Source organism: Neopsephotus bourkii, unplaced genomic scaffold (genome assembly GCF_033783945.1).
Source record: "Neopsephotus bourkii isolate Nb327-2 ecotype Australia unplaced genomic scaffold, CSIRO-AGI_Nbou_v1 NB_457, whole genome shotgun sequence".
Classification (NCBI taxonomy): domain Eukaryota; kingdom Metazoa; phylum Chordata; class Aves; order Psittaciformes; family Psittacidae; genus Neopsephotus; species Neopsephotus bourkii.
In genome coordinates this window covers 1,239,233-1,254,628 of record NW_026900959.1, presented here as the reverse complement: position 1 = coordinate 1,254,628, position 15,396 = coordinate 1,239,233, and the positions used below count along the sequence as shown (strand labels likewise).

At 44.5% G+C, this 15,396-nt stretch overlaps 2 protein-coding genes across 5 annotated transcripts in view; one reads left to right on the top strand and one right to left on the bottom strand.

The window, feature by feature from the left end:
• Positions 1-9,935, bottom strand: part of EBF2 (EBF transcription factor 2) — a 114,922-nt gene extending 104,987 nt beyond the window's left edge. For 2 of the 4 annotated variants that reach the window (XM_061349725.1, XM_061349723.1), the window contains exons 1-5: positions 9,314-9,933; positions 6,827-6,983; positions 5,779-5,842; positions 5,421-5,476; positions 4,983-5,056 (exon numbers count right to left, since the gene is read on the bottom strand). In XM_061349725.1, coding sequence (XP_061205709.1) covers positions 4,983-5,056; positions 5,421-5,476; positions 5,779-5,842; positions 6,827-6,983; positions 9,314-9,444 — 482 coding nt within the window. In that variant the 5' untranslated portion in view covers positions 9,445-9,933. Of the gene's footprint in view, positions 1-4,982; positions 5,057-5,420; positions 5,477-5,778; positions 5,843-6,826; positions 6,984-9,313 lie in introns of all 4 variants that reach the window. The other 2 variants (XM_061349726.1, XM_061349724.1) reach the window with 2 other exon arrangements.
• Positions 1-15,396, top strand: part of CDCA2 (cell division cycle associated 2) — a 251,906-nt gene that overhangs the window by 194,838 nt on the left and 41,672 nt on the right. The gene's annotated exons all lie outside the window — the stretch shown is intronic.

Here is a 15,396-nt window from a genome sequence, read left to right as displayed (position 1 = left end):
AGATACACCAGCCGAGTACCAGAAGCTCAACAGACTTTAAAAACAGTCCTTAGCTACAGAAGTCCATTAGAAGAGATTTCAGCTGTCCTGATGCTCAGATAGTTTGTTCCAACCAAAGCTAATATGGGAGGGGGAAGATGAAGTCATCCAAAACTAAGGAGTCTGCATCCCAAGTCCCATTTGCCTCAAAAGTCACCAGACGAAATTCTGCCCTGACACGAATGTCTTCCCAAATTCTGCTTTCCAGAGTCTGCTGTGGTTTTTCAAATTGACACCTATGGGATCAAGCGATTGCTGAGGGGTTTGTACAGTGCTGTAATTGGTGCCGAGTACATTTGCAAAATTCTGAATTCCATAGTTTTTCCAACTGGAGAGCAATTCCAAGCAGAGGAATTAAAAAATCCAAATTCAATAAAATGCTTGAATTCACTGAAGGCAGACAAAGCATCAAAGAGGGGCTCCCCCCCATGCCTAATATTCAATTATAAATACCTAAAAAGCATTTGGACAAAACCCCTCATTCAGATATGGAAGGGAGAAAATGCAGGTATTTGGAATTGAAGTTACAGCGTGTGCCAGGAACTTCCCGTTCACAAGTTGCAACTGCCCGGCAAGGTGAGCTCCAACCAGATCTATTTGAATAGCAGCTCTAACTGTTCCAGCATTTCTACATTCCCTTTGCCTCAAACCTGCACTTATTCATCGATGCTAGTCCTTTTAAAATAAAAGGATACACTAAATATTTAAAAATCCCTGGGGCAGAGCCTCGAGCTGCTGTAAATTGTCATAGCTCCATCGACTTCAGTGAAGCTATGGTAATTCACACTAGCTAAGAATATCCTATTCCCTCCTTCGCCCAACTTTAAGCGCATCTTTTATGCATTTCATTGCCTAATGATTGTTTAAAGAGAATTGCATATTTTCGTTCTAAAAGCTGAGACGAGATAGTTTCTAAGGAAAAAAATAAACCCCCCAAAAGCAGAAACCCCTCACATAGAAGAAAATAGATTTGGCATCTACTTCCGACTCATCCAGTGTAACACTGGGAATAAACGCTTGTGCTGGTTTACATGCTGCTCTAATAAAACAACAAAACCCTCAATTTTCAAGATACTTTTGTAGTGTTTGGGTTTTTCTACAGATAGCAGAAACACCACTTGTTTCCTCTCTGCAGTAATACTAAATGAGATACCCTTTAGTGTTGTAACTTACGCAGATGATCATAAGCATGTATCTGATCACTGATAATATCCAAGCAGAACACACCAACAGTTCCTCCATCACATCTCATCAGCTCATACACCCTTCCCAGGGCTGCCATTCCTTGGCACAGGAAGTGGCCTAGGATGAGTTATACGAGACTGGAGTTCAGTGTGGCTGCAGTCTGAAATGAACACAATTTGGGTGATGGGAGCTTGCACAATCACTGCAGTTTAGAGTTTTACATTTGGAATACTTAGAAACTTTCTTTCTAAAACCATGGTTTACAGCTAAACTTCCCCAAACACTTCAAAATGCTTTTGAGATCTCTACATCCTGATCACACAGAATTGACTTGGTCCAATTTAAGCCAATGGCAAAACTCCCAAGCTCTGGTGGTCAGAGATCAAGCCTACAATATTCTCTTAAAGCAAACTATTGGCATGACTTCACCAATACCTACACTTCTGTTACAACACTGATGCCAGGAACATGCCTTTGCTTAAAACAAGAATATTGAGGCCTGTAGTTTCTACACCTTTTCTTATTATTCTTTGCTCTTTAACTATATCTAACGAGGAAAAATAATGGTTTACATTAAAATAACACCAAAAACCAAACACAGAAACCAAAAAGCTCCTATGGCCAACACCAGATCTGCAAACTGAATGCCCCAGAAGGCTCAAGTCAGGGGCAAACTTGCCCCCTTTCCCTCCCCACACTTGACTAAAATGGTTTTAAAATTCAGCCCTCAACTTGCCTCCCCTCCCCTCCCCATAAAATAAAAAAATCTGTCTCTAATTTCAAACTCAAATAAGCTCCCAGCATGGTGGCCTTTGTTTTGTTTTCTTCTCCCCAACTCCTCCCTGCAATTGCATAACAAAAGTGTCTAAATTCACACCATCTGGCCGATAAAGACACGGGCCCCAGCGGCCGCCTGGCCCAGCTGATTAGAGCTCCCGTCTAGTCTGAGCCTTGTGGCGAAAGTCACAGCTGTGGGGCTCGCCTGTGCTCAATACAACTCTGTTATTAGCCAGCTGTAGGCCCTGAGACTACTTCTGTTCACATTATAATACCTTTTAACCCTCTGAGCATTGAGGGCATAGGGGGATGCTGGCAGCAGCATAACAACTAGTTTCCTCTTAGTCGGTAATTGGAAGAAAAAGAAGAGGAGAAAAAAGTTATTCCAGGAGAGGAGAGTGTTTACCTTGATTTCCAGCCACTGGGGGGAAGCCTGTGTGTCTGAAAGAGACCCACCTAACAGGAGCAGATCCCATCAGGGCAGGATAACCCAAATGAAGAATTTCAGATGTGCAAATAAATAAATAGGAGGCTCTCAGTGAAAGCACTAATTATTGAGAGTTGAGAGTTTAACTTTCAATGGGTATGACAGATTGGTGCAGCCGTATCAATATTTAGACAACTTTCCTGCTAAGCATGCATCTGTCACCATCTGAGGGAAAGAGACGGGGTTTCGCATGCACTTGTCTCCATGCAGCAGGAATAGCTGCGTGTGTTATTACATACAAAAAGAAAGCCTACCTTCAACTAGTGAGGACTGGAAGCAGAGAAGCAGAAAGACTGGCAGACCCTTCTTTTAAAAACACCAGGCATCAATTTGGACAGCAGAGTGGGTAGTGCATTAAATTTTTATATACTGTTACTAATGCAAACTAAACTAGGGGCTTTAAAAATTGATGCTGCCACTTAAGCAGCACACAATGAGGAAGATTTGATTATTGTACTTAAAAGAAATAAAATAAAATGTCAAGTTTAACTAGAGCTGGATCCATTCCCTGGGCATTCTTCAAAGTGATATGTGTAATGCCTCTTCAGAACACGCAGCATCCTGTTCAGAGCTACTTTAGGGAAACACGACATTTAAAATCAAATGTCTTGATTAGGTTACAGACTGCTTTTGATTTCCTTCACTAATCTGTGTTTCACATAGAAAGGACATCCCTGAGTTGTAATTCTTCCTTGGCTAATCTATCAAGCAGGAAAGTTCAGTGTAATCAGAATAGTGGCTTGCATTTGTAGAACACTACCTTAAATCAAGCACAGAATATGGTTGCAGGCATCAGTGGAGGCCAAGTATATAAAAGCTGAACAGTGTTTGATGAAGGCATGAAGAAGCAGCAGAGCAAAAAGCCAAATTAATTTTATTTTGAAGTATATTTGGATGGGAAGGTGCTGGTGTTTGCTGAAATACTTCAGCTTCTAAAACCAAACTGCAAGAGTGCAGATAGAGATGTAGAGATACAGGAAGAGAGGAGAAAGATGAAGTGTGCTGTTACATTGTTATCACAACCACATGGAAAATCCAAGAATTTTCCTTCTCTGATGTTCACCCAGTTACAGCAAAGACTTTCCACACTATGGATAGCATATATATTTAATTTATATATTTAAACACATATGCAAGTCCCAGATGTGACCAAAGTAACAAAGGTACCTTTGCTCTTTGCTCCTACATCTACGGTCTCCGTACAGCGCACCATACGGGTGTCTCGCCTGATACACTCCGTGTTTGTGCACCCGGATGCGAAGTTGGACAGAAGTGACAATGCTCATTTTTTAATTAACAAGAGCAAAGCCCAACAGAAACACTACACACTGACCCGATTCTTACTGTGTTTGAAAAGTAATGAAATAGTTGATATGATATCTAAGTACCGAAACTGATACCTTCCCTTGACAAGAAGTCTGTGCAAACAGGCTGCTCTTACTACTACATTAAAAGGCTACTTTAAAAAAATCATTTAAAAAAAACCCAAACAAAAAACCCAAACACCCAAACAAAATAAAAATCAAGCAGCAAACTGCAAACATTAAAAGAAGCAACCATCAGTCCAACAGCTTAACCCCCTCCCACTGATACAATAAATCACAAACTGTGGTTAATAAAGGCCAAGATTGGTTTTGCCTTGCCTTTCTTTCCTTTCATAAAATACATTCTATGCACAATTTAACCCATCTTAATATGAGAACAGTGCCTGTTTGCATTGTCCTATGTAGTGGAAAAAATACCAGGACTTATTTCGTTCTCAAGTAATAAGTTCCCATGGAAGCACGATGTATGTATGTAAGGTACATGTAACTTCAGACTTAATAAATGTTATTAAAACATCCTCAACTCATTTTACCCTCTAATCTATAACTTTACATGTTAAAAATAGTGTCTTTCTGAATTAAAAGATGGAAGTCCCCTATATATTGCATACACAGTATAGAAAAGGATTTGTGTTTTGTGTTGAGGTGTTTCTTTTTGGGTTGGGGTAAAACTAAGCAAAATTAAGGAACATGAATGATGAAAATTTAAAAAATTAAACTATTTCACCAGATAAAATTAGATGAAGAATGCCTTCTAACTGCCAGGGAAAAATCTGTACATTCAACTGCTCATTCTCAAGAGGTGAACAGGAATTGGGTAAGAAATAGGCAGATGAAAAGTCTTGGTTTAAACAGTGCATACAGAGGCCCAGCTTAAACCAAACCAGCGCGGGTCAGACTGCAAACATGGGGCTGCTCAGCCTCTTGCGGTAAATAAAAAGAAAAGCCAAAGCAAAATAAGATAAAAAAATAAGACCTCAAATACACATATTGGACCCAAATCAAGCATTATCCACATGTAGAAGGAAAATCTTCCTACATAAATAACCCCTGCGACTCAACAACAAAAATACCAAAGTCTTCCTACCCACCACTTCATCAGAAAGGCCATTTTGTCATCTGTGGAAACAAACTTGACACATGCCATGCCATTAATCAAGTCATCTTACCTGCACATGACCTCGTGGGTAAGCAACACTCTGCACATTTCGGGGTTCTTATTCTGTCCTTCGTAAGTTATGGGCTACAAGAATTAAAGGCAGAAGTAAGCCAGGAGCGTCGGGGTTACTTATGTCATAATATTCAGATCGAAGGTGAAGGCTCTTTACCACTATTCACAAATAAATACCTTCCCCCAAAGCCTTTATGAGCAGGGAAAGCAGCTTATACATAAATATTGATTTTAAAGAGGATAAAAACCTACAAGCCATAAAGAAAAATATTAAATAGACTTTAGAGCATTACTTTTCAATTGCCCTCAAAAATAAGGTCTTTAAGATGAACCAGAGACAAAAATTAACTGGAAGAAAAAAACATGCAGGGCAGTGTTTGGGAAAAAGGCAGGCTGCAGCAGGCAGGACAGCACGGCACACATTAGCTATGCTCACCTGCTTAGTGACTGAGTCGATGAGTCTAACGTACAGATCCTGTTCAGTCCTGACACCTACAGCGAGACAGACGAGCAATAAACAACGCTGCCACACACATCCTTCCCTCAGCATCAGAGCAAACCTGTTTAGTTTCATCTAATACCTTAGTAAACATCCTCAGAAAGACCACTTGAGTTTTGTTCCTTCTAGTGTGTTTCCCAAGGCCATCCACACCAGGGAAACTTTAGAACCCATCCCTACACTGAAGGGGCATCAGGCAAGGGAATATCAGCGTGTTTCAGAAATCACAGTGAAAGCACCTACAAACCTTCCCTCCCTTTACAGCGCACGGAAGGTGACTGGAGGGGGGACTCACCATTGCTATAGAGGAGCTGGAGTTTGTAATGTGTGCCGTTGTTTGTCTTTTCATTGCCTTGCTCCTGAAAGAGAGAATTAAAAATCTTCCAGAACTTACACTTGGCACATTTAAAATGCAGAAGCTGATAATCATGATGGAAGTGACAACAAAGTTCATTAAAATTCTGTGAGGTGAATCCACTGATTGGGATGTATTAACCTTCCGAATGACCCAAGGCAAACTACAAAATACTGCTGACATCTTTTCCTTTAGGAGTTCAGGAACTTCTTTTCCTCCTATTTGCTGCTACACTCTCCACTTTTTCAAGGCAATACACCAAGATAAATTTGTCCATTTCAAGTCAGTTAATATAAAGCAGATTGACAGTGGGAAAACTCAGTGGGTTTGGGGTTTAGCATGCTCATTCCTTTGCAGTAGTGTTATTTTGAGTCATTACTGATATTTATTTCCTGTGTTACAGGGAGGTTTCTTGCATGGGTTTTTGTTGTTTTTTTTTTTTTTTTAACTGTAATTTCCTAGAAAATAATTAATGAGCATCCTTCATAATTAAAAAATATCTTGTCCATGACTAACAAAACAATTGTAAAACCAATGTGAAGTGGTCAGCACGTGGGTTTTAAAATCCAAAAGCAAATGCTTTTTAAATCCTGCCATTGACTTTGGAGCCTTCAGAAATACATATAATCAAGCTCAACAATAATATGCTCTATTACAGGTCAGATTCCACTTCTGTGAGGGTGCTAATAAAACTTGGCAGATCTGGTACGTGCCAAAAAAAAGCACATTTGACCTGCATTATTTTTTTATTCTATTTTTAGTGGGTCTATGAAATTCCTGTTGTATTCCCCATACAGCAGAGGCTTGCAAACTTTTTCAGCTACAGCAGCACACAGGGCAACAGCTCTGTCAAAGCACCTGAACCCTTAACGAGAGCTGGTTGTATTTTGTTTGGGACAACAGGTATTAGAAGTTAACAGCTCAATGGGGAGAAGAAAAGATCAGATTTGGAGAGGGAAAGAGGAAGAAGAAAGGTAATAAGCCTTACTTTATCATTTTCTACAAAGTCCACAAAAGCTGTCCTCTCTATTTCCACGGGCTGCCCCTGTCTGTCGTAGAGAGCCAGAACAAAGTGAAAGAAATTGGATTTCCTCAAGTTGGAGGGTGGCTGCTTTTCAAAGTGAGCTCTGGACAAAGCTACTCCGCTGTGAAGGAAACATACGGGATGGGGTGTGGGGGAGAGACAAAGACATTACCAGGTTGTGCAGCAGTCACAGCAAAACAACAACAGAAAAGCACACATTCCGAGAAGAGCCGGGAATCGCCCCCTGCGCCAGCGGCACACGGCGCTGGAGCAGTCGCTTGGCACACCGACCCCGGCGCTTCCCCGCCCGGGCGCCGCGGCTCCGCTACGGAGAAGCGCGGCCGAGGGCTGCGACCGGGCCGGGCTGTCATTTGTAACGCTGGTGTCTGCAGTTTGCTACGAGGATAAGAATAATTTACAGGCGCCGAAAGAGAAGAGATCGGTCACTGCTAAACGCAGGAAGTGTTTTATTCCTTCCTCTACCTATTTTCCTCTCTCCTGTCACACTCATCTCTGGAATGCAACACGCAGGGTGGGAAGATGGTGTAACATATTAGCGGGTCTGGAAGCGCTATCTATGCATCCCAACATCGCTCACTTCTCATGTAGGAGACAAGGACCTTACATTTCCTACAAGCAGACTGTCAACTTGAGGACACCTATATTTTACGTAAAAGGCAACTAGTTTCAAGCAGAGCATCCACTTCCCTCAGCCGCGAAGTTTGTCAGTGTAGCACTTAGTCCTATTTGAACTGATGTCTGGGTCTTCCATTTCAGATTTAAATTGAAAGAATTTAGATTAAAGTTAATTCGCCCTTGCCCAAATCTTGTCCCTGACTGCAGAAAACACAGGGATGTTTCCCACACCCTTCAAAAGACTCAAATGTTTTTGGGTATCTACAATATCCCGAACTGCAGGTATATTTCTTAGTGAAACTAGTTGTAGCTCCTTCTCCCTAATGCCGATTTCTACCCACTGCAGAGAACAAGGGTGCACATTAGCACCTCCAGATTACTTACTAGACAGATTAAGTCTACCTGCCAGACAACTTAGGAGTCAGAACTGCTTCGCATTTTCAGTCCCCGAAATAGCTCCACCGCATTGGCAAAAGTGTTTGACTCTTTCGGAGAACTACAGATGTGTCCGTGTGTTTTCCCTTGACAAATAGGTGCAGTGTGAACTCACCACATCCGCCACAACTGCCCCTAGTTCGGATTTCCTCTCATTTTCTGCATTTCTTGGTTTGTTACAGGTCTCTCAAAGAGCCCTGGTGATGCCACCACGAGCACAGCGCAACTGCTGCCCTACTGCTTCAAGAGTTACAGGCTTCTTAGGAGCCATTTCCTTTTGCTTTCGGTTTCCCCGTGAATAAACCTCTTCCTCCCCTCACTGTATTTATTAAACCATCTATCGACATTCATAAAACTCTGAGAACTCCTCCCATAGCCCTCAGAAAACCTCACTCACAGATCAGGCCGGAGGAGGGGGAGGGCATGGAAGTACTATTTAAAACGTCCATGGTTCATTTGAAGTCCCATCTGCTGTCGCATGCCCTTCACTTTGTCTCCGTATTAAATAAAACCCAACTTATTCCTGGAACTAATTTTATTACCTTTATCTTTTGCTACTTTAAAAAATAATAATTAAAAATGTATCCAGAGAGAAAGGACGAAAAAAAAAATAAAATACCTAGAAGTGGGTTTAATCGTCTTACCCCTAATGGGAAGAGACGGGAATAACGGTCCTGAGCCGACCTGGCTGGGAAGAGAGACTAAAAGGGGGTGGGAGGGGTGGTGTAACCCTCCCAAACAAGTAGAAACACCCGGCCCCAGTGCTCTGCGCTCCGCAGCCCCTCGGCGCAGAGCCCCGCGGGCAGGTGCTCCCCGCCGGCTCCCGTTCTGCAGACTCCCCTTGGTCCCGAGAACCGCGCTCCGGCTGCTGCTCGCCTGCTTTAGCCAGCTCGCGGCCTTGAAGCCGCGGGGGAAGGTTTGGCCGGTGCCTGCGGTAGCTGCAGAGCCACTTGAATTAAATGAAACAAGATGGGCCGGGGAGGGCGGAGGGAAAGACCTACATTCAAGTTAATTCTAACTTTATCCACTCCTATTCTGCTGTCCGACCCACAAAGAGGGAAGGAGCGGTCTGTATTACTGTTATAATCCACCACACACACACCTCCCTTGTGCAGGAAAAGAAGTAATGAGCCGATGTTGCTGTCATCCGATCCCCGCACTGGATTTTAGGACGCTTGATGCTCTCCGTGTTTGGAGCGCTTCTCCCTAGCTCTAGCTGCACTAACTTGGATTTTCACTGACTAGAGGACACTGGGAAGGGGACAGAAACGGAGAGAATAAATTTAATATCAAATGCGAACAAAACAGAGAGTAAAGGCTTGCTTTAAAAGGTAAAATAACAAAGACAGGGGGAAAACGGGGAGAAACAGTCACGGTTACCTTTGTGCTGCTACGTTTGCATCCACAACCCCAACGTTTCTGACCCAGGACCTGACGGAATCCATTTCAGAACCTAGAGATTTATCTTTCAGAATTGGTCCTCTTCCTAAAGTATCTTGAATCCCAAACATTTAAAAAGTCTATTCCAACTAGCAACAGTTTCCTTTTGGGAGATAAGAGAGGAGAAAAGAAGAAAATAAAAAGACACAGCCTTTGGAATTGGCACACAAAAATCCCAGGGAAGTAGAGAAGTTCAGCTTTAAAACCAACTTCTTCTGCTTTTTTAAGTGCTACGTGTTTTTAATGCCTTCAAATAGAGAAAATGAAAAGTTTTTCCTCTTGCAAAGTAAAAGTTACGCTGATTCAGTCTTGCCGGGTATCATCATCCTTCAAACGCAGGAGAAGAAACTGCATCCAGAAAGCGATGGCTGTTAACCAGGATCACCTGTTTCTCCACAGACACGGGGAGAAGGAATGATTGCAGCCTAATCCAGGGGGAGGGGGGGGAAGGGGGGGGGGAAAGCGGGATAAACTGTACAAGAAAGGAAGAAGCGGAGTTAAGGAGGGTCTGTACCGCTCCACCGGGAAGAGCCGGTCCTCCCGCAGCCGGTCACCATGAATGGGTTACTGCGGTCGTACCGGGAAGGGGGCGGAGCCTGCTCCCAAATAAGGCATTACATTAGCATACCGTCCGCGGATTGGTGGGAAGCGGGAGGTCCCGGGGCCGGACCCGCGGGCGGGGAGCGGGCAGCGGGGCCGCGGCACCGGGAGCACGGCGGGCGGGCGAGCTCCGAACTTCATGGCACGGCCCGTCCGCCCCACGCTAACGGCCACGTAACGATCCAACCGTGCTGCAGTGACAAGGCAGCCGCCCAGGCAGTTGGATGGTTCGATCTCGGGCGCGGGGTTTAAAAACCGAGCGCCCGGAGGAGCGAACCGGGCGGCAGCGCTGCCCGCGGGGTCTGCGCTCCCACCGTGCGAGAGCTGCCGGGTCCAGCCTTAAAACTTGTTATTATGGGCAAAATCCCCCGTTCAAAGCGAGCGGAGCTCCCTCAGCCCGGCCCGCTGCGCACCGGGACCGCATGGATTCTGGGTTTTGTAACGCACTCTGCCTCGGTGATCATTTTCCTCCTGCCCCCTTTGTATTCCGATCCGCGTATAGATCTGCCTCTGAAATCTATATAGCACCAACGCGAAAACAGATTTCAAGACAATGAATGCAAATCTGTGCTCAGAGACCATCTGCCAGATGAGGGAATCAGATGTTCGGTAGTTAAAGGGACAGCGCAAGGATTTCCTCACTCATTATGTGCAGCTTCTCTCTTTAACCTGCTTTATTATTTATTTTTAACGAGATAGGACTATAATATCAATTTCAAAATAAATCCCAACTTCTTCCATCCACGTTCCGCTGCATTCCAAAAAGCCGCTTCTCTACTAAATGCGAAATTATTTTCATGGAGTTTCATACAGTTCTCGCAAAAATAATCGCAAATTAAAATCTTCCCATAAAACTTTGATTAAAACGTATCCTTAATTCAGGCCGGGCTGAGGGCGAAGCCGACGCTGCGAATTGTTGTGTCCGCACAAGTGACACACATGGTACTGAATGAACTAATGTACCGCGCACGATCTTTGTTCCAGGACATTTACCATGCTACCCGCCTCCCAAAATTGATAAATATGCAGGAAGCGATTTTGCCAGGTTAGCAAAAGGCGAGGCTGGCGCTATATTAACGGGAAAGAAAAGCAGCGGCAGTTTGATAGTGTTGTGGAGCCGATGCCAGCCCCTCAAGACATGATCTTAGCATCTTTGAGATGTAGTTTCTCAGTATAAAAGAACCTCACAATTCACCCAAACAGGGTAACATATTTAAAAAACTAAGAAGAAGTGAGAGAACAAGGACCTACGAGGTAAACATGCGGGCAGTGGTAAGGCAGATTAGGGTGGGTTTTTTCTTGTGACCATTTCGCAATAGGCGTGGGTACATTTCCTCAGATAAAAGCCCCCTCTCCGCACTAAGCTCATTTTTGGCAATGCCACTCCGACCGTTTCTGCACTTAGTCTGAGACCCGGGCAGAGACGGAAGGGGAGGGGGCGGAATTCCCTATCCATCTAACCTTGGCCGATGTGTTCAGGAGAAAACGTTTCCTAATATTCGGAGTCCCTCGCTCCTGGGTGATGAAGCCGGCTCTGTCCCTGCAAGTCCGCTCGGGTCCTGCCCAGCTTCGATACGGGGGGGAGGGGGGGGTGTCGTGCTCCGCGGCCCTGGAGCCGTGCTCGGGGGACTCGGGGCGGGTCAGGGGGCAGAGGCGCGGGTCACGGAGATGCCCTCTCCTCTCCCCAAACAGCTGCCACCAGAATTCTGCCCTTCAGGGACAAACGAAGGGACCGTCCCCTTCGCGGGGGGGCTCGGCAGGCACTGGGGAAGCGGCACAGCCCCGCGCTGGGTCCCTCAACGGCCCTGGCAGAGGAAGCGCTTTAGGGGGAGAATCTGCTCCCTCGCCCCCAGCTAAGTTTCGCTCCTTTGCGGCTTATTTTAACAGGATTTAGTACCTCTGAAATTATAACCTCCTGATCCAGATTGCTCATTTCAAGCACTCGGTTTAAACGCAGTTTGAGAAAAGCCCATTTCTGAGACTCTTCTGAAGTAAAATCACCGAGTAAAAACAGCAGTTGCACTAGTGCAACCACCGCCGAGTTTGGCTTTGCACTTCAGATACTACTGCTGAGGAAGCCGGTTCCGCCGGCAGGTAAATGGCACTGTCTAACTCCGGGATGGACAAACCCCGCAAGACCTGCCGGGGACACCCCGATAAGAGAAGGAAGCCTCCAACCAGCAGCGGATCTTCCGCACCGGACTTGCACCCGGGTCTCCAAAGCATTTAGAGGCACAAATCAGAGCGCGCCAAGGGCTCGGGGAAAGGGCTTCTCGGCGCCGAGAGTGGAAGCAACGCCCGAGAAGCGGCTGCGAGAGGGCGCGGGGCCGGGGCTCCCCCCGCGGCTTCCACCCTCGCAAACCGCTCCAAGGTAAAAAGAAGGGGAAAAAGCAGCGGGTTGGGAGCGGTGCTCGCTGCCTTCTGGAGGTGCTCGCTGCTCCCCTCCGGGCTGCCGCGCTCCGCCGCATGCCGGGGTCAAAGTGACAGGTGAGGCGGGTCTGGCGTGAAGCGAGATGCGCCTTTGTTAGCAGGGTTTTAACATCGTCATTTCAGACACCAGAGCCAACTTTAGCCACCCGACACGTCTTAGCAACTCCCAGCAGGAAGAAACATATATACTGAGGATAATACTTCAACCCTCCAAAAGCGTAACCTTAAGCTACTATTGTTTCCTCCCAACTTTAAGGAGAAAATGCCAATGAGAAAGTTAAAATACACCTAAAGACAACACTTGGAAAGAAGCATATCCTCCCTGTCCTATTCATTTGGGAGAATTCAGCCTCCTTCAGGTGTCTCAAGGGAAAGAATCGTAGGTTAAAATTATCAGACAGAGGGGGATAACAAATATTTTCCTCTTTATCCAGTATTCTCAATAGAAGGTTCATTTTTCTGGTACAGGTGTACCAGAAAAAAGAAATGTGCCTGTTCCAAGTGCTCCTTTTAAGCTGTCAACAGCTTCAAGTTTTAAGCCATTAATGTTCAAGCACACACCAAGCTCATTTTTGGCAATACAACGATATTTGACAAACAAACAAGTGCTCCAAAATAACTTTCAGGAGCCTGACACGAGCATAACCACCACATTCACTTGAAGGGGACGACCTGCACAGAACCGCGGCTACACGCACCAGCACAGGCTGTGCTGTGAACACGGGTACCGGAAGGCGCACGGAGAGTGGTCAGGGCACCATATACAAAACTAGATGAGCCTGCTCCGACTCATGTAAGACTGCTCTGGATTTACAAAAGCCTCGATTTAACCGAAGAACGTACACGGCTTAAGGGGGCAAAAATGCCGCTTAAAACGTTTTTATTCCGAGAGGTTTAAAACAGTTCAGGTGCATTCAACTAAGTGGGGAAAGCAAATCGAGCTCTTAACTGTGAATGGAAAATGCAAACCAGGGACTTCAGCACTGAAGAGCTTTTGGTTATACTAATTAGAAGCCTGGGTTTATATCCTCAAAATACAGGTTCTCACAGAAAGGAACTCCCCCAGCTGATTGCTGGACAAAGTTTAACCCCGAAGTCTAAAATAATCAATCTTCTCCACAGACACACGATCTTCGCTCGCTCGCCCCCCCCCCCCCCCCCCCCAGTAGCAAACACCCAAACCCGCGGGGTTTAGCTGTAAAACCATGGGCTGTACGGTCTCTCCCTCCTTCACTATTTACTGCAGTCAGCTCTCCACACTGATCAGTGCTTACAAAACGTGCAAGTTCCAGACATTGTACTGCTCACGGTTAGAAGCAGTGAACAAACTTACAGCAGCTTTCAAGCTTACAAATGCATAAACAAACATTTAATAACTTCTTCTCCACCTCATCTTTCCCAAAAGGGAGAAAATGCTGTATCCAGCACATCCTTTTCATAGTCTTCTGTTCACTTCAATAAGTAAGTGCTTTTTTCACTAGAGCAGGAAAACACATCTGCTGGGGTTTTATCCAACTTTTTTAAAGATACTGCCTTTTGCCTCAAATGGGTTTTGGAACACGTTAGCAAATAATATTTTACCATCAGGAGTGTATGTTCCATTTTATCTTATAATGCAGATTTGAGAAGCCTTAGTGCTGAAGTTTGTTTTTCTAACCACATGGAGGTTTGAAGCAACAAGCACATTCAGGAAAAATACTTCAAGTGGGCGGATATTTGTGCTGGGATCCTCTCTCTCATTTTGCAGTTTATGGAAAGCAGTAAGGGTCAGCTTTTCAGTATGTCTTTGTGCATAAACTATCTAAAATATTCACCAGGAAGTTTAGGTTATCAAAGTCTTTCTAGTTCCAGGTACTTATGACCCAACTCCAGCTGTCAAACAGCATCTCCACAAGCAACTGGATAAATGCAGACATACCAGAGAGCAGAACTGAATTCATTCATTAACATATGAACCAAATCAAAAATGGTCCCCAGTACTATAAACATTCTCATATTGGCACTTAACCCATATTAGTCACTGAAGTGGTCTTACAAGAAATGACTTGACAATACACACATGCTGAACCTCATGCTTAAACATCTGTGTATAGCAAGGGCCTGATTCTATTTCTTGACTCAGCTCAATGCAGCTCTGTCTTAAACAAGTGTCTAACTTTAATTACAGGAACAGTCACTCTCAAGTGATGCCACAGGGACACTGAAGAGTCAGCACACCTTAAGCAACTTGCTAGATAAAAAACTTGATTTTTCAAGTGTTTAAAATATAAGAATTGCAAGCACCTGGAAAATTGCTTTCGTTCCTTCATACAGGACATGAAATTTAGACACTCTCTAGTTGCCACATACTACTTGGATGCAAACTGGTATTGTAGCAGGAATATGTGAATTGTGTGTAATTCCAAGTCTGCCAGTTTTGCCTCTGGTTGATAGAAGGGGGACACATATCTAATGTGTATCTTGCTGCACTGTTTCGGCTGGCTGAAAGAACAGCCTCCAGCTAGGGCTAGCTACCTAGAAAAACCAGCTTCCAAAGTTCTGTCATTTTCCAGGCATATACATACGTATATATGCATATATGTGTACATATACCCCCCAGAGCCTTCTCAAAGAAACATTTGTTTTCAAAAAAAGAAAGTACACTGATTTCCGTCCTCACATAACTCAGACCAACAGATCCACCTCAGGCTTTCCACTAACCTTCCACTGTAAGGATAAATCCAGAACTTTACCATCCACAAAAATACAGGAAGTTACAGGGTTTCATTCAAGCCTAGTACATTGTTGGAAACATTTTGACTTCAACAGGGTTTGAATCAGATCAATTTTATGTTGTAGAGGGGCCATTCTAAGCTCGATTATAGGATTTGATTTTCCTATTTTCAGTATTAATGAAGCTTTCAAGGTTCTTGAAGAGACAAACTCACCTAATCTCTGCAGTATTATTGTTCAATAAGCTGAGAAGTTGAGGCACCAAAAAGGCACACAAGAAT